We start from the raw sequence: 22,974 nt of genomic DNA, 5'->3' as shown, positions 1-22,974 counted from the left end.
AATCGAGGACTGCATCTGTGGATCAAATGCATCCACAAATTGGACGTTTAGTTATTCTACATTTTTCACAATGCATCTGTGGGTATATACAACTCATATTTAAGTGACAATAATCACAATGAAATCTAGATTGATATATTGGCCAAATTAGTAATGCACAAAGAAAATTCTAATAGATATCCTGCAATGTTAGCATGCATTTTCCAGCCAAATAACTTAGCTTCAACTGCCACAGAGAAATATAATTTACTTCACCACATGCTATTTCCTTTCCAAAACATACCTGTTACGAGCTCTCTTATTTCTGCATCAATAGATTTTCTTAACAATCTCAAAAGGGCAGGTATCCCACCAACATTCTTCATTGCTATTTTATTTTCATCAGTCAACTTTCCATAAACGAGGTTTCTCAGTGCGCCACAAGCGTTTTTCTGAACTTCAAGGACTCTGTGATCCAAAAGGTCAACCAGATGCTTGATTCCTCCTAACCTACATACCTAGAAAATAATACTCAATATTAGTTCAAATTAATGGTTAAATAAGTTTCATTCTGTGCATAAAATGAAAAAATATATATAAAGAAAATAAAAAATATCTTTCTATTCCAAGAAGAAATGCTGTTGTACATGGGGACTTATCAGTATAACACTCACATTTTATTGCACAGCTAAGTGTTTACTGGCACTTCCATTATACACAACTATTTTTAGACATTTATAAAGCAATTATTATTGAAATCTTTACATACTGTTTGCAAGTTACAATCCGTACCACAGTACTTCCCACATCTAAGAATACCTCTATAAGGAATTCCAAGAGTACCACAGTAATGCTAGAGAAGCAAAATTATAGAGTTTTAATACCAGCTATATAACTTCATTTCAATAAGAGTTTTGGCATAGAAAAGGTTCCTTCTTACAAGCAAGATTTAGTTGACAAAAATGTATTAAATAAATAACTACATATAATAACTATAGTAGGAAAACCTGCATACCTGTTACTTAAAGAAAAACAGAAGAGAAAACTTAGGGTTAAATCTGGCTCAAAACAAGATTAATAGCATTGTTTACATAATAAATAATAAATTCTAATTAAAGCAATCTTTAAAAATCCCTCAGCACTGTTTGCAAGGCAAATATTGCAGCATTGTATTAGCATGTGAGAACCAGAAAACGAAATTTACAAGGAGCAAAAATGAAATTGACTAGCCTCTTGTCTCTATTCAAGTTTCCCCTCATCAATTAGGACCTGAAACTGCTCCAACTTTCCTTTATGAATTTGGTCAGCCTATTATAGATGGTAAAGTCGTACATGACCATCAGTGCCTGGCACATTGAAACCCAGAACCAGAGGGAGGCCAGTGAGTGCTCTTTCCTCCCAAAGAGGTCTATTCTTTTAGCCTCCTTCTCATTAGATGTAGACCTGGCCTGTCACTGTCATCACCAGTGAGTCAAGGGCCAGGTCAAAGGAAATGTATCCTGATCACTTAATGAGCACAAATTAACTCTTCTCTGTTCACTTGAACCCCAGAGCTATGGTGGCCAGCATCTGCTAGAGTGTGTTGGCTGATTCAAGGATGGCCTCGTTAATTGGTAGAGCCACCCTGCTTGGGCCTGTGCTGTGCAGAATGTCCAGCAGTCTATATGGAGCCTCTTGGATATCTTCCAGAGGAATATAAAGGGTCTCCACCACAGATTTAACCAGATGCTGGAAGGCATTGAGTCATCTGGGCATGGTGGGGAAGCTTCACGCAGAGAGCATGGCTCTGGCTCTACCCCTATCCTATCTTAGTAAGGGATTTGGCAATGGGTTTTGCACTGAGACTCGTACCAGTTGGCATCCCAGGCAGACCTCCCTCAACTGCTTTGTCGTCCACAGAAATGACTTACAAATACTGAACCTGGAAGGAATATGGGCTTCCCCCAGGCGGAACACAGGGAGCGTGTGGGGTGTGAGCAGGGATCACTAGCATACATCAGGGGGAGTCTCAGTGACAGCACCACACCCCAAAATACACTAATCTAAACTATAAACTAACCATTCCTAACTATTTATAGGAAAAAGGCCAAAGAGTTCCAGTGAGCACTGAGGCTCTATCCCAGACCACAAGTGGTGACAGAGAACTGAGATTGCGGCAGTGCGGCAGCCCCTTTATAACCTCAGTGAATAGCACAAGGAGAGCAGGGGTGCATGTGTGGACCAAACAGATACTGCTCGGAAGAATTCTCTGGAACTGAGTGCATGGAGAACATGAGCTACCTAAAATGCACTACATATAAATTGCACTCCACATAGGGACAAACACTCAAAAAGATTGAAAATTTAATTAAAAGTTTTAGTATATCGATTTATTCCAAGAGAATAATACAGTTCCAAAAAATACACAGTATTAGGGTCTAGCCAAATCTATCAAATGGAAATTTTTAAGATGGACCCTTATATGTCAAATTATCTAAGGGTGGTGCTTAGATTGCAAGATGATAGGAGCCTTTATATTTATAATATATATATATATATATATATATATACACCCCTAAAATAAGCCGAAAAGGTTCAGAATGAATTCTGAAATGTAAAACCATCAGTAATATAATTCAAATTTTGTAACTGATCAGCTCAACTCTTCTTATGTAGAAAAAAGAAATAAATGAACGGCTGGTGAATTTGGACTTTTTTTTTATTCACCTGTTTAACAAAAAAGTCTGTTTTTAAAATAAAGCCCTAAAGTCAATCAATCCTTACTGTAATCTAGTTTACTATTGTTGGGGTTACTGTGCAATTGACAGTCTGGTATATACTTGTTTGTACTTCCACAACACTGTATAGAGCTACCCTGCAAATTGGCACTATATATATGTATCACACTTACATATAGTGACACTATTATGAAACTGAAATAACAGTGATGAGGTATTAATCTATTATATGAAGTCATTACTATGTCAGCAATCTGTAATACTGTATCTGCAGTATACAAAAAGAAAAGGAGTACTAGTGGCACCTTAGAGACTAACCAATTTATTAGTCTCTAAGGTGCCACTAGTACTCCTTTTCTTTTTGCGAATACAGACTATCACGGCTGCTACTCTGAAACCTGCAGTATACAAGAGATTGAATCAGTGCTTACAGTTATTTATATAGTAAGATTCCTGTTGCTAGAACCTTGTCTCTTCTAAATGCTGTACTGCACCAAGCACACTGTCAATACCCAAATTATCTGTTTATTTGGTATCCATTACAAGCCTTTTTTACTTCTGCTCCTTTTGATGCAAAGAGCAACATTACAAAACATTATAGTTTTAGCTCCATCCAAGTAAGGCAAGAACATTCAGAGCAAAGATTTTTTTTTTCCCCATTCTTAAATCTCCCTATTCCAACAATACAGTGCATGTGGTAACAAAATGTGAATACATGAGATTTCAATGACATCTAGACACATCAGGGTGAGTTAAGAAAAGAGTGATGATGGTTTTACGTCCATTTCCATGCCTTAGTCATAACTTGATTGAATGCTGTTTTGGGTATTTAATGTAAAATGAAATCTGAATCAGAAATCCATTCACAAGACCTTTTCACTGAACACCATCCATCTATTCAAAGAACTATTCTAAACAAAACTATAACAATTGTCATTAATACCAACGGGCACTTTCTTTTCTAAATGAAAAAAAGAAAAAAACCCCAAACCCCCAAATGACAGTTCATGAAATGAAGTATCAGTAATTTAAAGTATTCAAAGAAAAATGCAAGTTGTTGATAGATGTTCTTTAAACATGTTCACTGCTTAATCGTTCTGTTTAGTTTCATAGGCAATTTAAATAGTAAAGATTGGTTCATTGTAGATAAGTAATTTGCATACCTTCATATGTTGCAGCAATGCAAGCATTTTAGTTCATTTTGCAAGGCTTTTAATACCCTTGATAGTCTAGTAAATTAATCTGATCCTTATAATAGTGATAAAACAATGAGTCTAAATAATGAAAAATACAAAGTTAAGGGAGCTTTAGATAAGGCTTTACTGATTTGGGTGGTAAAAGTAATTATGGGCCCTCTCCGATCCAAAATAGCCTCTTGGCTGCTTATCTCTGATTTGAAGGGGGCATTCTCCTCATTCATAGCTCCTTCCCAGGAGTCACAGACTCCATTAAGCCTCCTCAAGTTGAGTAAATCTCCATCCAGCATCCTAATTTAAGGGACAATTTCTCCTTGGCTGATTCAGTCAGGGAAGAACTGATAAAGGCCTCATTGAAGCAGTCTCTTTTGAAAGATTTGAACACACTTCTCTCTCCTACTAGAGGCTGGCACAAACAAGTTATTTCAGCTATAGTGCTACAGAAATTCCTAAGGGCTGCTTTGTCCCAGTGGAGTCTGAAGGGAAAGGAATGATGGATCCAGTATGTGGATCTCATTTGTGAGATTTTTCCTTTCTCAGAGTAGTTCTACAAACCCACAGCATGGAGCTGGAAGGACTGGGGTATTTTTGCCTTTTCATAAAGGGGACAAATATTTGTCCTTTTCTCTTGGATAGGCTGACCTAATAAATTCAGTCTTTGGCACAAAAAATCATGGAGCAGGCCTTATGTGAATGGCTTTAATACATATATAATAATATTGACTTGGTTACTATATAAAGTTAAAAATATACATATCACAAATATTCAATGCTAACTGGAATTAAATAAACAAGCAAGAACTCATCTTAATATGTATATGTGAATTGATACTATAGTCACATTCAATAACTTTTTTCCTTTCCATTAAAAAATTATCTTAATTATGTATGCATTTAAGATAGGAGAAACAAAAAACAAACATTAAAAAGGCTACTTTTTATCATTTAAACATAAACCCAATAAAGACAAAATTGAAGCACTGTGTAACAAAAACAAAGACTTCATACAGATCAGTGAATGCAGATAAACACTATCCCAGAAATCCTTATATATGTAGTGCTGCACCTCATATGAAGCAGTCTCACCAAAAGGAGTCAGATCGTCTATAAACTTCTCTATTTCACACTGCCAGCACAAACCCTAGCACAGAAACAGTCCCAAGATTTTAAAAAGTAAAAGTAAAAATAAAAATATATTTTAGCTGAGGGTATCCAAGAGCCATAAGCCAAAATACAGAATTCAACTACAAACTACACTTCTGAAACCTATTAAGGAAGGCATTACCTTCGCCTACTACCTAAGGTCAACATTATTACTATTACTAGTGCAATAGGATTGTGCTGGGGAGCAAGATATTTCACATTTCCCTGCCATGGCTACATCACAGGACTGGAGCACAACTTCTCTGGGCCTGCTACTGACCCTCAGGTGGTTGAGACCTTGACTCTGTACTCCCCACGATGCACCATCCAGTATAATCTGTGACAGACAATAAATTGCTGCAGATTACTTCACCTCGACCTCCAGAGCAAGGTGTATGAAATTAGGGATTGAATTGCAACTCAGTCACAATTTAGTCCCTGGTCTGCTCCTGGGGCAGCGCACCTATGCGCTCTCATTTCCTCGGAGCTAGTGGTAAATCCACAATCTAAGTCTTTATAATTATAAATCTAGTCAAAGAATATTATTACTTTATGCCCACAAATTTCTAATAATTGGACACAGTCAGAGGAAGTGGCTCCAAAACCGTAACAAAAGATTAATTTGGCTTGATCCCACACCCATTTTTCAGTAAATGGTAAAACTTCCATTAACTGCATGGAGAACAGGACTGAGCCTTTGAACTGCGGTGTAAGTTTTTTAAAAGTTTATTTGCTGTTTTCAGACATATATGCTATAGTGAATTTTGAGCTGTCTCTCATGTAAATCAGTATTTATACTTAATCCTAGTGAAATAGGAGTCCAATGCAAATATGATGAAACACAGGTGCAGGGGTCTGTGCCAGTTTCTTTACATGTGTGGGGCAAATAGATTAATAGATTCCAAGGCCAGAAGGAACCACTGTGATCATCTAGTCCGACCACCTATATAACATAGGCCATAGAACTTCCCGCAAATAATTCGTAGAGCATGTCTTTTAGAAAAACAGCCAATCTCGATTTAAAAATTGTCAGTGATGGAGAATCCATCACAACCCTTGGTAAATTGTTCCAATGGTTAATTATCCTCACTGTTAAAAAATGTATGCCTCTTTTCCAGCATTATAAATGTCTTGTAAAGAGGTCAGTGTGTCTGTTTCTTAGTAAGATTTGAAGTATTTTTCTCCCTAATATAATGAAGTCTTTTGATATTAGAAAAATTGCACTGGAACAACAATTATGGAAAAGTTTAAATAAATGAAGAAAATTAAAAAGGAACTGTAATAGGACTGTTGTCTCCAACCTAGGTTTGGGGGCAATCCTCCTGTAAATCAGGGACCAAAAGACCAGTCTCCACTTCCTTCAATGCAGTCCAAATAGGAACACAGTAAGAAAGTCTCTTCAGATTCATCTGGATGAGAACAGCTTCTCTGGGTAAGCAGGGAGGCAAGTTCCACAGCTCTTCTGTGTCTCTGTTCTCTTCCCTTACTAGGAAGCCACTAGCTCTGTTCCCTCCCAAGTAGGAAAGAGACAGAACTTGTTTCTCCCTGTAAGGCCCCCAGGACCTCTAGAAATCTCAGAAATTGTATGGTTTCCCTGTTTGGGGGACACAGCTGTCAGCTCAACCTCTCAGTAGCTTAATAGATCAAAAGTGTTTGTTCCTATACCCCCCACTCCCTTCTCTCAGCACCATAGGCACAATTCCATTTTACACACGAAAAATTAAATGAAAAAGATCATCCTGAGCTCAAACACAGAACAGTAAAATACCTGGAGGAAATGGTACAGAACACAGAAAATTAATCTCAGATGGGGATGTCAGAGGCTATCTTTCACTCCAATTTACAAGGAGAGGAATTTACAAGGTTCTAAGCGAAATCAATTGCTGTCCACGAAGAAGAGCATTTTGTGACCTCATACAGTACAATAAATACTGCTGCTTCTTGTTATTTTCAATACTCTTTGAGGAGTATTGAAATTTACAAGAAGTTCAGGGCTCTCAAATCACACAAGTTAACACATGACAGGAGGTGCTTAGCAACTTGCATGATTTGGATCTTTATCTCTACTGACAGATACAAGAAAAATAAAGTGCCGTCATCAAACGGAGTATTTTATCCACATAAGTCAGTTGCTTGCTGATATTTAAGTGTACATTTTTGGTTCTTCTGGGTTCTGTTTTCAGGCTTTGCCACGGCCTTGCTTAGATGAGCCCGGGGTAAGTCACTTAATTGATCTGTTTCACTAATACTTTTAATGAATGTAAAGACACAATGAGATTATTGAAAGAAAAGTGCTATATAAATTAACAAACACAAACCAAATTTAGTGACAGCTAAGATTTCATCAGGACTCATCCACCCACCTAAATGGTTGAAAGCATGAAAATAAGAAGTCAAGGCAAATATCTCCTATACTCCTTACCACCTTCACATCACCTATGACACTGTTGATAACAGACTCCAGTTTGCTCTGCTGCATTAAACCTTGATGATGACCACATGTTCTCTCATATCAACAGATCAACACATCTGACTGTCACAGATGTCACATCTCTATTGTCACTGGCCATTGTCGGAAGACAGGGTACTGGGCTAGATGGACCTTTGGTCTGACCCAGTATAGCCGTTCTTATGTTTACATAGCCCATTCATTTGGAAAGTTATTCTGCTTTAACATTGCTGTGGTTGTCAGTAAGCTTTTTCATGACAGAGTGAGTTGGATGAAGTGAGATATCTATTGCATTCCAGTATGTGTTGGAGATGGAGGTGAATGCTTTATGGAGTGTATTAGCAATTGTGTTGGAGGCAACATGGACATGACAAGGAACCCAGGAGACATTTAGTTTATTTCAGCACTTTCAAGGATTTGGATAGGTGGGCTGGGTCCCTAGTGCAATCCTGCCTTTAACAAACAGAAAAACATGTTTAGTCAATTTCCATATTCCATCAAGCACTGTAAACTAAAACTCCCCAAGAGGCACTGCACCATGACATGGAAATGCAGTTTAATGTTGAAAGTACTCAAAGCTAAACTTTTTCTAGTTGAACTGACCCCTCACCCTCCTTTTTTGTGTAAAATCAAAATTATCCTGTGGAAAATTGACATTTTGCAGAAACTACATTTTCTGTCAATAAATAATTCTCATGTAAAATTCCTAACCAACTGTTGTCAAGATCACAACGTTATTTTTAGCAATAACAACCTGTCAGCTGCAGAGAACTTCTATGAGTAAATTTGTGTCACCATTCACTTCCTGAAAGATAGACTCAGACTCAGACTTTAAGGCTAGAAGGGACCATCATGATGATCTAGTCTGACCTCCTGCACATTGCAGGCCACAGAACCTCACTCACCCACCCTTGTAATAAACCCATAACCTTTGGCTGAGTTATTGGAGTCCTCAAATCGTGATTTAAAGACTTCAAGTTACAGAGAATCTACCATTTACACTAGTTTAAAACTGCATGTGACTTGTGGCCCATTCTGCAAAAGAAGGCAAAAAAACACCATGGTCTCTGCTAATCTGACCCAGGAAAAATTCCTTCTCAACCCCAAAAAAGGATAATCAGTTCGACTCTGAGCATGTGGGCAAGACCCACTAGCCAGACACCCGGGAAAGAATTCTCTGTAGTAACTCAGAGCCCTCTCCATCTAGTGTCCCTCACTGGCTTTTGGAGATACTTGCTATTAGCAGTCGAATATTGGCTACATGCCATTGTAGGAAATCATGACATGCCCTCCATAAACTTATCAAACTCAGTCTTGAAGCCAGGTAGGTTTTTTGCCTCCACTATTCCCCTTGGAAGGCTGTTCCAGAACTTCACTCCTCGGATGGTTAGAAACTAGGGCCTGTTGATTCATTAAAGTTGACTCACACGATTAAAACTAAAAACTAAAAAAAAACTAAAAACTAAAAAAAAATTAATCGTGTTTAATCAGAGTTTTAATCGCACTGTTAAACAGAATACCAATTGAAATTTATTAAATATTTTGGATGATTTTGTACATTTTTGAATATATTTATTTTAGTTACAACACAGAATACAAAGTGCTCACTTTATATATTTTTGATTACAAATATTTGTACTGTAAAAATAATAAACAAAAGAAATAGTATTCTTCAATTCACCTAATGCACTCAAGTGCAATCTCTATTGTGAAAGTGCAATTTACAAATATAGATTTGTTTTGTTACATAACTGCACTCCAAAACAGAATAATGTAAAACTTTAGAACCTACAAGTCCACTTAGTCCTACTTCTTATTCAGCCAATCACTAAAACAAACAAGTGTGTTTACATTTACAGGAGATAATGCTGCCCGCTTCCTATTTACAATGTCACCTGAAAGTTAGAACAGTCTTTTGCATGACACTTTTGTAGCTGGCATTGCAAGGTATTTACGTGCCAGATATGCTAAACATTTGTGTGCCCCCTCATGCTTCGGCCACCATTCCAGAGAACATGCTTCCATGCTGATGACGCTCGTTAAAAAAATGCATTAAATAAATTTGTGACTGAACTCTGTGAAGGAGAATTGTATGTCTCCTGCTCTGTTCTACCCACATTCTGCCATATATTTCATGTTATAGCAGTCTCAGATGTTGACCCAGCACATGCTGTTCATTTTAAAAACACCTATATCGCAGATTTGACAAAACTCAAAGGTACCAATGTGAGATTTCTAAAGATAGCTACAGCACACGGGGTCTGAGAGGGTTAGAAGTTAAAAGAGCAACACTCCAACATGGAAACTACAGAACCCAAACAACCAAAAAAGAAAATCAACTTTCTGCTGGTGGCATCTGACTCAGATGATGAAAATAAACATGAGTCAGTCCCCACTACTTTGGACTATTATCAAGCAAAACCCATCATCAGCATGGATGCATGTCTTCTGGAATGGTGGCCGAAGCATGAAGGGACATATGAATCTTTAGCACATTGGGCATGTAAATATCTTGTGATGCTGGCTACAACGGTGCCAGTGAATGTCCATTCTCACATTCAGGTGACACTGTAAACAAGAAGCGGGTAGCATTATCTCCTGCAAATGTAAACAAACTTGTTTGTCTGAGCGACTGGCTAAACAACAAGTAGGACTGAGTGTATTTATAGGCTCTAAAGTTTTCCATAGTTTTATTTTTGAATGCAGTTATTTTTTGTACATAATTATACATTTGTAAGTTCAACTTTCATGATAAAGAGATTGCACTACAGTACTTGCACTAGGGGAACTGAAAAATAGTATTCTTTTATCATTTTTACAGTGCAAATATTTTTAATAAAAATAAATATAAAGTGAGCACTCTATACTTTGTATTCTGTGTTGTAATTGAAATCAATATATTTGAAAATGTAGAAAACACCCACAAATATTTAAATAAATGGTATTTTATTATTGTTTAACAGTGTGATTAATCGCACAATTAATCACACAGCCCTATTACAAACCTTTGTCTAATTTCAAGCCCAAACTTATTGATGAAGTTTATATCCATTTGTTCTGTGTCAACATTGGTGCTTAACTTAAATAATTTAACTCCCACCCCTCTCTGGTACTTATCCCTCTGATGTATTGGTAGAAAGCAGTCCTATCTTCCCTCAACCTTCTTTTGGCTAAACAAACCAAGCTTTTCTAAGTCTCCTCTCATAAGATAAGTTTTTCATTCCTCTGATCGTCCTTGTAGCCCTCCTCTGTGCCCATTCCAGTTTGAATTCATATTTCTTAAACATCGGAGACCAGAACTGCACACGGTATTCCAGATGAGGTCTCACCAGTGCCTTATATAATGGTACTAATACTTCCTTGTCTCTACTGGAAATACCTCACCTGATGCATCCTTGGACTGCATTAGTCTTTTTCACAGCTGCATCACACTGGCGGCTCAGAGTCATCCTGTGATCAACCAATACACCTAAGTCTTTCTTCTCCTCTGTCACTTCCAACTGATACGTCCCAGGCTTATAGCAAAAATTCTTGTTAGTCCCTAAGTGTATGACCTTGCACTTTTCACTATTAAATTTCATCCTATTTCTATCACTCCAGTTTTCAAGGTCATCCAGATCTTCTTGAATGATATTCCGGTCCTTCTCCGTATTGGTAATACCTCCCAACTTTGTGTCATATGCAAATTTTATCAACCCTCTCCCACTTTTTATACCAAGGTCATTAAATGTTAAATAAGATAGGTCCCATGACTAATCCCTGAGGAACTTGACTTGTAACCTCCCTCCAGCCTGACAGTTCACCTTTCAGTATGACCTGTTGTAGTCTCCCCTTTAACTGGTTCCTTATCCACCATACAATTCTCATATTAATCCCCATCTTCTTCAATTTAACTAATTTCCCATGTGGAACTGTATCAAATTCCTTACTGAAATCCAGGCAGATTAGCTCTACTGCATTTCCTTTGTCAAAAAAATCAGTTATCTTCTCAAAGAAGATCAGGTTGGTCACTGTCTACCTTTTGTAAAGCCATATTTATTTTATCCCAAATACCATTTACCTCTATGTCCTTAACTACTTTCTCTTTCAAAATTTGTTCCAAGACCTAGTATACAACTGAGGTCAAACTAACAGTCCTGTAGTTTCCTGGATCACTTTTCTCCCCTCTCTCAAAAAAAGGTACTAGAGTAGCAATTCTCCAGTCACAGGGTATGACCCCTAATTTTACAGATTCAATAAATATCCTTGCTGTTGGGCTTGCAATTTTATTTGCCAGTTCCTTTAATATTCTTGGATGGAGATTATCTGGGGCCCCCGAGTTAGTCCCGTTAAGATGACTTCCACCTTGGATGTGCTAATTTTTACTTCCATATCGCCATTTCCATTAGCCACTCTATCACTATCCCAACATTCCTCATTACCTTCATTAGAAACTGAGGCAAAAAAATTGTTTAGGTGTTGGGCCATTCCTAGATTATCTTTAATCTCCACCCCATCCTCAGTGTTTAGTAGTCCCACTTCTTCTTTCCTTGTTTTCTTTTTTATGTATATGACTAAAGAACCTTTTACTATTGGTTTTAAATCTCCTTTGCAAGGTCCAACTCTGCTTGGCTTTTGGCAGTTCTCACTTTATCCCTACACTTTCTGACCTCCAAGAGGTAGCTTTCTTTGCTGATCCCTCCCATCTTCCATTCCTTGTAGGCTTTCTGCTTTCTCTTAATAACATGTTTAAGATGCTTGCTCATCCAGCTTGGTGTGCAACCTTTCCCTATGAATTTTTCCCCTTTGTTTGGGTTGCAGGCTTCTGATAGCTTCTGCAACTTTGATTGAAAGTAATTCCATGCATCCTCCACATTTAGATCCTTGAATTCTTCAGTCCAGTCCACTCCCTTCCCTAACTAATTTCCTTAATTTTTTTTAAAGTTTGCCCTTTTGAAATCAAGGTCCCTAATTGCAGATCTATTTTTGTTTATCCTTTCATTTAGTTTAAACTGAATTAGCTCATGATTACTCGCCTACAACCAGCTCTTCTATGAGGTCTTCATTACTCACCAATACCAAATCTAAAATGGTATTGCTTCTTGTTGGTTCAGTGACTATTTGGTGAAGAAATCTGTTTGCTATCACATCCAGGAAAATCTGGGTTCTACTATTAATAGCAGCACTTGTCCTCCAATCAATATCTGGGAAGCTAAAGTCTCCCATAATCACACAATTTCCGGTACCATTTATTTAATTAAAAACATTCAAGAAGTCTCTATCTATACCCAAATCAGATCCTGGGGGTCTGCACCATACCCCAAGCATTATTCCAGGGGAACCTCTAGTAGCTTTCTTCCCCTAAGTGATTTTGACCCAAACAGACTATTTTATCTATTCCCTCACTTCTAATTTCTTTACAGTCTACATCATTATTAATATACAATGCTACTCGATCACTTTACCTTTATTTCTGTCTTTTCTGAACAGAATATATTCTTCAATACCTGTACTCCAGTCTACTACTATTCTACTATGTTTTGTTATCCCTATAACAGCTTGTTTCACTTCCTGTACCAATAGTTTTAGTTCCTTGATTTTGTTACCCAGGCTGCTTGTACTGGTATAAAAACATCATAGTTGTTTCTGCTTGGTTTCACCCAGATTCTGGTACATTCATTCCACTGCCACTGTCACATACCAGACTGTTAGCTTCATTGGTATTGTCATTATCTTTCCTCTGGATGTCCATTCTCCTACCCATTGCTGTTCCTTTCTCCATTGCTGTATTCTCTCTTTCTGGATTTTCCTCCTGGTCACGTTAGAATTAGGCGTGGAGATTACATGAGCATCTTCCAGCCATCTCCCTTGAGTTCCTAGTTTAAAGTTCTTTTAATCAGTTGAGCCAACCTCCATCCCAGAAACCTATTTCCCTCCCTATTCAGGTGGAGTCCATCACATGAGAACAGTCCTCTGTTCATGAATGCCTCCCAGTGATAGAACACCCCAAAGCCCTCCTTATAGCATTGATGCCTGAGCCATCTGTTGATCATCATAATCTTGTCTCACCTTAGTTCTCCTCCTATAGGGACAGACAGAATCCCATTGAAGATCACCTGAGCCTCCATTTCTTTAAGCATCTTCCCCAGCCTGGCATAGTCTCCCTTGATGCATTCCAGCAAGAATCTAGCAGTATCACTTGTTTCCACATGAAGGACCATCAGTGGATTCTTTCCTGCTCCCATTAGGATTCTCTTCAGCTTCAAGTCCTACTGGCAGACCACACATTCTTCTGTATCAGCTCTGGTGACAGGCCTCTCTGTTCTTTTTAGTAGGGAGTCACCAATCATGTAGACCTGCCTCTTCCTGGTGTTTGTGTGATTCTTTGACCTACCTCCTGTTCTTTCTAACTGTAAGTCCTCGTCTTTTGTTCTCCCATGCAATCTTCTGTGAGTCATCTTGTATCTTCCTGAAAGATGCTACAAGATCTCCCGAACTTCTGGAAATTTAAGAAAGGCAGGAGCAACTGCAGTAACAGGATGAATACCTCAATCCACCAGCAGGTCTGACTACTATGTTGACTCTTCCCTGACAGTCAGGGCCAGCATTAAATGACAAAAATTATGATTTTTGCTAACGCATGATTGAAGTAGTGTCAATATTTAATACACTGGCCCCATCTTATACTCTGCCATTGTAAATTATAACTTATTCCAAAATGCCTTGAACCACCACCTCTACTGAAAATATTGCATAAACCCACACTAACGCAGTGTGGCTCCACTTCAAACAAGCTTATGAATCTGCTACTGTCTGAGTTAATGACCATCATCCTTTAGCTCAGAAAGTAGAGGATCATGTTTTTAAATCCTCAGGTCCATGGTTCAGTCCCCTGCAGATGATCTGATTAGGGATGCATTACATATCATCTAGCCATGAGAGGGGGACAAGAAGCCACACTGTGTCAGCCTGGGTTATAAACTCCTCATGCCCGTGATGCTTGTTCTGAGCTTCAGGTAGTTTGCAGAAATTCAAATCTTCATGTGAGTCTGCCAGAATTAAACCTAGGATTCATGAAGCTAAAATTTTGAACCTCTTGTGCTTTGGCTGAGGGACTAAGTAAGGTCTGTTAACTTGGAGGCAGTAGCAGACTCGAACTTGTATATATGGTGCAGACATTTTGTGTAAGCGTGGGTTACACTCTGCTCCTATCTGGGGAAGCTTGTCCCATGCTTCAGGTGTCCATAGCTGTTCATTCCACATATGTAGCTCCCTGAAGAGTGAATCTGGAATCTCTGGATCTGAACGAACAAACTACTGATGCTTTAACTGAAGTACTAGATCCAGGAGAATAAAGGGAGGAGCAAACTCATAAGCTACTACTTATGGTGTAGCCCTCAGAAGGACAAATCCATACAGTGTTAGGATGAGTTACAACTGCATCTTCTGAAGTCCTTTGGTGATTTGTTAAGCAGTATATCTGATACACCACACTATTTTAAACTTTTTATCATTGTGTGGACATAGCTCCTATGCTACCATACCTTATATCCTTAGTAACACCGTATCAACATAACTTATATTAACATTTAAAACAGTAACTTTTTCCATATTAACTAATTAACTCCATTAAAAAATATTGCAACTTTTATCAAACATTCTTCCCAACTGGTCATTGCGAAGAATCACACACACTTAATTTCATATCTTGGACTACCATAGTATGTTTTCAAAAGGGGTCAGAAGAAACCATTAGACACTGGACATTCTTTTTTGTCACACAGTGCATTTCAAAATAGCAATATCTAACCTGTTTTTTTTTAAATAATGTCAAGCATTTAATGAACAACAATGAGCACTTAAAATTGGTTTTCTAACTCCAAACAAGAGATTGTATAGAACGTTTTCATCTCTTAAAATGAAAATCTAGGAGCAAATTTAACTATGAGAGTGCAAGTGCTCCACCATAACATGAAGTATTATTATTGATAATAAAACACTAAAAATTGTTGAGTGAAGGGAGATCAAGGATCTCTACTAAAAGAGAGAATAGGACAAAAAACAAGGAAATACCAGATGTGCTCCCATATAATTTGCTGGTTGGGTTATTAGCTCCATCTCCATTTTTTCACCTAAATATTTTAAAATAAATAACACTGCATAAAGGGAATGGTGAATAAGATACACATGTGAGATGCGTATGACATAACAGATTCCTTCAACAATTGATATTTATTACTGCTGTATGAAAGGAATAAAACGATGGCCAATAGCCCTTATATGTACAAAGTTTATATAAATTCTAGACATTAACTATGTTCTTCCATTTACCTATATCTTCCCACCATATCACACTTGATAAACTCTGTCCATAGCTCCATAAATATTCAAGGTTGTTTTGATTAGTGCTTCACTGTACACCACAACTTTTGCTTAAAATGCTTGCATCAAAAAGAGTGGAAGGCCTATGTAGATTTTTTTTGGAACCCCTTAATCATCAGTAGTAGTTCTTTAAATGCTGATTTCATTAAGCCTACGTTTAAGAAATAATATAAGATTTGACATCAGGTTAAATACTAATAATACGATTTTGCTGGATTACCCTCTTTCAATGATTTGCACTTGATATTAAGAGAGAAGTGTTAATATATCTAGAATTCTCAGAATTAACATGCCTCTAGTACAAACACATGCTTAAAGGCATCTAGACCAGGGGTTCTCACACTGGCGGTTGGGACCCCTCAGGGGGTTGTAAGATTATTACACGGGGGGGTCACAAGCTGTCAGCCTCCACCCTAAACCCTGCTTTGCCTCCAGCATTTATAACGGTATTATATATATATATATATATATATATATATATATATATATATATAAAGAAGTGTTTTTAGTTTATAAGAGGTGGGTGGCACTCAGAGGCTTGCTATGTGAAAGGGGTCACCAGTACTGAAGTTTGAGAACCACTGATCTAGATCCAAATGTTACAGTCACCTTTTGTGATCAAAATAAAAGGGAAAAGTGTACTTGCTCTTTGTTTGCAGTTCTTTACGAAACAGAAAAAAGAAATCAACACTGTACCTCAATTTTTACTTTGTTATCTCCAAAGCACAGGTGCTGAAGGTAGGCTGCTGCATTTGCTTGAACTGATGGGAACTGGTGCTGAAGCATGTGAATGACTTCAGGCAATTCTGGATCCCGCCATGCAAACTCCCTTCATTAGATAAACAAATTCAAGGGAAGGTGTTAGTTTATACATATGTTTTACTTCCTATAGTTACTGGAGAGTCTTAGCAGTTTTCTAAAATATTTGCTGCCCTGAAGTATCAAAAGTAAAAGAGCAAACTAAATGTGTGGAAATGGTTCATTATTCCATTCCACCTTTCAGTTTTCCTATCAGTGGAGAAGCCTTTATATTCTTTATTCATCACAGCAAAACCATTATAAATGTCCATATTGCCTTCTTCAGTTAGAGTGAAATATATGTACTTTAACTCTACTTACTGAATCACTGAAATCTATGTAAACCTCCTTAGCTTTAAAAAGAGAGTGGGGGAGGAAAGGAGAGGATGACCCATATGAAGATACCTAGTTCTTATTAATTTAATTCAGCAGAGGACAGGTGTAACTGAGAACATTCTTTTTCTGAACATTTAACACATTTTTACTGTTTTATAGTCAATCATACTTGGATAAAAACAGGACTGATACAAGTGGCATTGTCAACCATATCAAAATAAAGTACCACAAGGCTGTAGCAGCTTGAAATGTCCAGTGACTGTGGACTTATAACTTGTTTTATTGTAACTGTTTCACCAAGGACACAGTTATTTTAGGTAGCCAAAAATCTGGCAAGTCATTAGACACAACCATGACATTTATAGCTTTAGGAACTGATTCAGTGATATTTGTTGGGCTATTTTCTCTTTCTAAAGAATTTTAAACAAAATAGTACAGAGAGCTTACTCTTGCTGAAAATCCAAACAAGTGAAGCAACTAAAGTTCCAAGAACAGAATGATAATGTTGTTCCAAAGTAATCCTTTCAAGCAGTTAAGACTCAGAATGTGACATATAATTCTATCAATTTGGTTGTTGACCTTCTAAATATCCTCTTTTAAAAGACACAAATTATGTAAGTTTGGGCTCAAATTTTAAATATTGCCTATATTAAGAAAGATGTGAACAAAAGCTAATAATAATTTATATTTTAATTGCTATTTTATATTTCAAATTTCAATGGAAACAGTTGTTTGGATTCAAACATTTTCCGGCAGTAGAGGTTGCAGCAGTATGGTAGTACATATGAACCAGCAGTTAAAACGGACTAAACACAAGGTAAAACTGTTTCATTGTGAAAGCAAATTATAATGCAGAAAGCAAAGAAATAGTTCTAGCGGTGAAAAGTAAATTAGATTTTTTAAAGGTCTGTTTTAATAATAAAAGGATTTATTATTAACAATGGTATGGAATTTTAGGAGTGCTTTTTTTTGTAGGTTCTACACAAAACAGTAATACTGCACTTCTATTGGCTCACCAGTAGTACTTAGCAAACAAACACTATTCCTAGAGCTACACTTATTCTTGCTGACATCATTAAGACAAGACTACAAGTGAGCCAGTTAAATTAAATGAACTGTCTCCATTAGAAACACAAGAACTATATCAAGATTCCCCAAATGGAAAAAATGACAAAACTGATGGAAAAAGATATTTCATTTTCAAGATTTAGGGATGTGATTGAGTATACTAACCCCACACTGAGTCAACAAGGGTTAATGAGCTACAGTGGGTCCACTCAGCCTTGCCCTGCTATACCTGCACTTACTGTCAGATAATGATGGGCCAGTTAAAAAGGGAAGAGGACAGCCCAGTAGGTGCACTGACCAGGGAGAACAGGACCAGACCGGAACCTCCACAGAGACTCCTGACTGTCAGAGCCCTCTGGAAGAAGATAAGCCTGACACAGGCCTATTGCTTTTGATTTTGTGACGATTCATTTTCTTTACTACAAAAAGACTATTGGGCTGTCTGTGCTGCCTCGGATAGCCCTGAGGGGCCTAATGCGACTGTTGCAGGGAAACCCTGTCCAGTCGGGGTGTCAGGAACTACGTCAATCAACTCTGTGGACTTTTGCATCATACTTGAGTTTGCCCTGTAGTTTGTCCCCCAAGAACCAGCGGTCACACAGGAGCCTTCCAAACAATGGAGTGTAACATAAACCATGTTTGTTAGTCTCTTTTAAAAACAGGGGTGTCTAAAACTTGTCAACCTTGCCATTGTAGACTGACTATAACAGAGCAGATTTTTGGTTGTCCTCATGTTTAAATGGAGACAGGCCCATGGATTCTACAGGATTCAATTTAAAATGCTCCATTTTAAATGGATTTTATAGAAGAACCAAAAGTGTGAAAGGTGTTTTAAAGACAGAGAGGGAATCTGGTAGCTGCCTCAATTACCTCACAATCCAAGGGCCAGATAATAATTTCCAGAGGTCACTCCACCAGATTAAAGATAAAATAGACACAAACTGTACTGTAAAGCTCTCTTGGCTTTATCTAGCCACATGTCTGATAACCTTTAAAATGAAACAAGTGGCTGTATGATGATAAAGATGTCATCCCTAGCTGTTGGAGTAACATGCACGTGCTGTTAATGTCTCTTTAAAACATTTTAAAGTCAGTTAGTGAATATTACAATTTTTATTAAAAAAAATCGAGATCAGGCATTGGAGATAAACAAATCAGGTGCATTTCTTGTTTTAATGATGAAACAATGAAGATGGGACTGACTACACTCAAGGCAGCTTTATCTGTACCTACACACCTAATTGTTCACAAATATAAAGTAGGGTAGGCTACAATTTTTTTCAGAAGCATCGTTAACAGTGGGTGATAGTCTGTGAATAATGTCAAATATTGGACATAACAGAATAAATTTTCTTCAGTCCAGAGTCATAATAAGCAACTATTGTTGACTAAACTGCAAGAACAGAATCATGAAGAACCAGAGGAGTAATTCTGAAAATAGTATATTTCTTAAAAATAAAGAGAGTTTAGCATAATTTTTAAAGAGTTTCTTTAATATGGTTCTGAAACTCAGTCTGTGGGCTGCACTTTCAATAAGCGTGGTTGCTTCTACAATATATATTATATATACATTACTATAAAATGTTTTACAGGGAACATTTCAGATAATCAAACTAGTCATAATAGTTTAAAAACCATCAGACTATGAAATTATCATATTATACATAACATATTACAAAAACATGAAATTCTTGATTTAGAGAATCAAGAGGTTAATATTAGTTCTTTCTAACTAGATCTTCAATTGAATGCTCTCATTACTTTATATTTTATGGAATATTTATAATGCTGTTAAATTGCTAACAGTCAAGATACTACAGCATAGCAAATTTTAAGACATAAAACCTAACTTGTGCAATACTTTTTACCTTAAGAGGGGTCTGGCTGTCACAGGGAAAGACAAGATCTGGATAATGGATAAGAGATGGGAATTTTATACAGCATAAGAATTCTTCTTATGTTTCCCAAAGCATTTATTGCTCAGTGTACTGTAGCTCAGACTCCATTTTATATTTTGAATAATACAGTGTTACAAGGCCATGGAGAAAGATGGTAATTAGCTTCCTATGAATACTGTGTCTACAACTTGTACAACAAATATACTAATGAGACAAAGAAAAAGATTTCTCACAGTCTCCCTCTTTTGTTCTAATATACAGATTAGAGAATAATGCATACCATTTCTTTATTTTCACCAAAATGAGACTATGGGCTTGTCTACTCTTTGAAATTTACCAATATAATTATTCTGGAATAGCTATTTCAGTAAACTTCCAAGTGTAGACAAGCCCTTTGTCTTTCTGATACTTCTGAAGACCTGGTTCAGTCACCTTTACTCTGAAGAAACAGTACCTTACTCCTCAAATAGATCTTTTAAATCAGTGATACTCAGACCTCAGTGGTTCAGAAGCCAAATTAGCAATCACCATTACCCAAAAGAGCCACAGCAGTGTGAATTCATTGTTTCATTTACTATCTTATAGCTATACCTCTTCATTTACTATTTTATAGCTATAACTATATATTATTCTCACAGCAAAATGACTGACCAAGTATTCTACAATTGGTTAATAACATAGTAAAAGCATCCCAATTGGTTAATAATTAAATCACACAGAGTTTTAATATCATGTGCTGCAAAGAGCTGCAGCAGACACATCAAAGAGCCACTTGCCCTTACAAAGAGTCACTTGTCTGAGTACAACTGTTGTAAATCAATATTTAGTATGTGGATCAAGCTAATGGGCTACATGTTAAAAATGCACCAGTGGCTAGATATCACAAACATGGCTTGTTAAAGTCTGTAGCACTATTAAGTTGACCCAAAGAAGTGGTCTGAAAGTTTACTAATAGAATTTTAAAATTCTGTTTGTTCTATCATGCAAGTAGGCCCATTACTGTCTACAGGACTACTTGAATAAGTAACGCCAGAAAAGCGGTCTCCATTTCCACTGTAAATGCATTTGTGCTCTGTTAATAGGAAGCAACTTTTTTCTATCTTTGCAAAATGGGACACTTCTTCTGAAGATTTCCACGCAGTGTCCCGTGTAACGAAAGCTGTTCATAAATAGAATGATCTAGTATATTTAGATATGTACTTATTCATTTTCAAAACCTGGCAAACATGTGTGACAATTTAATTAAAAATACTCAATAAAACCAAATGAAACCTTCCAAGTTCACAAATGTTCCTCAAAGTATACTTGGAAGAGAATTACAATAATTGTTAATACAAATGTATGCAACAGTCAACTACTGTAGCAAAGTAAAAGCAAAGCACTTACTGGTTTAATTTCTGAATAATTTTATAAACTGTTACTCATTAAACCTAAATTAATCACAATGATCTGTATAAGACAGAAGTGAAAAATGCACTACTAAGTGTTTCTATTTGATCAAGGAACAATTTTAGAATCAGATAATTCTTGCAATGGTACATGATTCTTGAAAGCTCAGTTGGACTTGCCTAGGATCTTTCTGTATGCTGTCTATGGATGGAGATCTTGTTGTACCATCATCTGCTGGCGTTGCATGTTGTAGCCTGTTATAACTGGACTCTGACAGTCGGTACTGCATTGACCTGTAGGGTTCCGCATAGGCAGCTGTTGTGTTCAGGGGATAATTATTTCTTTGGTATGCAAGTGTGCTACGCTGACTGGATGACCTTTGCAGATTTCCAACACCTAGTGTAAAATCAATATTAAAATATGCTAGATACCTTTTATAGACATTTGTTATGAGACAATTCTTGGTTTAAATAAAAAGCAAGCAAAATTAAAGTTGAAGTGAGACTGAAATACCCAGAGCTCTAAAAAGCTATCATTGGATAGGGCCCCAGCACCTCTCATATGATGAATCCTTACAGAAAAAGCTCCAAGGACGATAATGGGCTGATTACACAAGTAAAGTTATTGTGGGATCAGGCCCAAGTTATTTCTAAATAAGATTAAGAGTTTCAGTATTTAATGTAGTAAGTACTACATGTGTCAAATATATTAGCAGTAAACCAGGAACTGAAGAGGAACCTGGTTACAAATAGAACAGCTTCAGAGGTATTTAATAACATTCGATTGTATGCATCTATAGTACTGAAGAAAGAAACATGGGAAACAAAACAAGAAGCTCTCCTGATATTAATGCCTCTCCTTTTCATAAATTAGATGCAAGTCTTTCCTGCTTGCTTGGGCAAAATATTAATTGGGGATTGAATTAGATTTAAAGGTTCTTTCAAGGCACTAATCTCAAATAGTTCAGAAAAACAAAAACGGGTCACTTGTGTGAAATGAGGTATGAATATGAACCTTTTTGATTAGAGTGTGTTCTTATAGTATTTTCTGCTCTTCTAAAAAAACATAAGGATATTAACTGAACTAGAACTTTATTTTTCAGTTTCCCAATTGAGCTAAAACTTTGACAAACTTTACCTGGTTCAATTTTGCTTACATGAGTTTAGTTGTGGCAGGTGGGACAGGGAAACTGCAAAACTTGTGCCTGATTCATAGTACTCTGAATGCCTCAGCTGGTGCAAAATTATTAACTAGCAATTTAAAAGGTTTAAAAACATTATTATAGGTATTGTGAACTGTCACTGTGAAGACTTACACAGTAAAACCTTCCTAATTCAGTCTAATGATTGGGAGACCTATTGCAAACTACTAAATTGTGCAAATTAGTAAGTGAACAAGAGATCTAAAAACCAAATAATGCATCACAAATGTACCATACCTTTTCCTTTTATTTGAGAATTTCAGTTTTGCTACAATTATTTATGACAGTACTTCAAAGTATGTCATTGTATATTCTGTCATATAGCATATAAAAGTAATTCGATTTTAATATTGGATCTTACAATATAGCATTCCAGTATTAAATCTTTGCGAAGTTGGGTGAGACCACGTGTTTTATGGTGCAAGATGTGAATTAGTGC

General features: G+C 36.9%; 1 protein-coding gene across 11 annotated transcripts in view; it reads right to left on the bottom strand.

Moving 5' to 3' along the window:
• The window catches only part of PKP4 (plakophilin 4), a 256,739-nt gene that overhangs the window by 75,430 nt on the left and 158,335 nt on the right, over positions 1-22,974 (bottom strand). For all 11 annotated transcript variants that reach the window (XM_075117855.1, XM_075117858.1, XM_075117857.1 and 8 more), the window contains 3 exons: positions 21,510-21,730; positions 16,542-16,670; positions 284-497 (listed from right to left, as the gene is read on the bottom strand). In XM_075117855.1, coding sequence (XP_074973956.1) covers positions 284-497; positions 16,542-16,670; positions 21,510-21,730 — 564 coding nt within the window. The remainder of the gene's footprint in view (positions 1-283; positions 498-16,541; positions 16,671-21,509; positions 21,731-22,974) is intronic.

This window comes from Caretta caretta, chromosome 11, assembly GCF_965140235.1.
Source record: "Caretta caretta isolate rCarCar2 chromosome 11, rCarCar1.hap1, whole genome shotgun sequence".
In the NCBI taxonomy this organism is placed as follows: domain Eukaryota; kingdom Metazoa; phylum Chordata; order Testudines; family Cheloniidae; genus Caretta; species Caretta caretta.
This window is presented reverse-complemented; position numbering and strand designations above follow the sequence as displayed.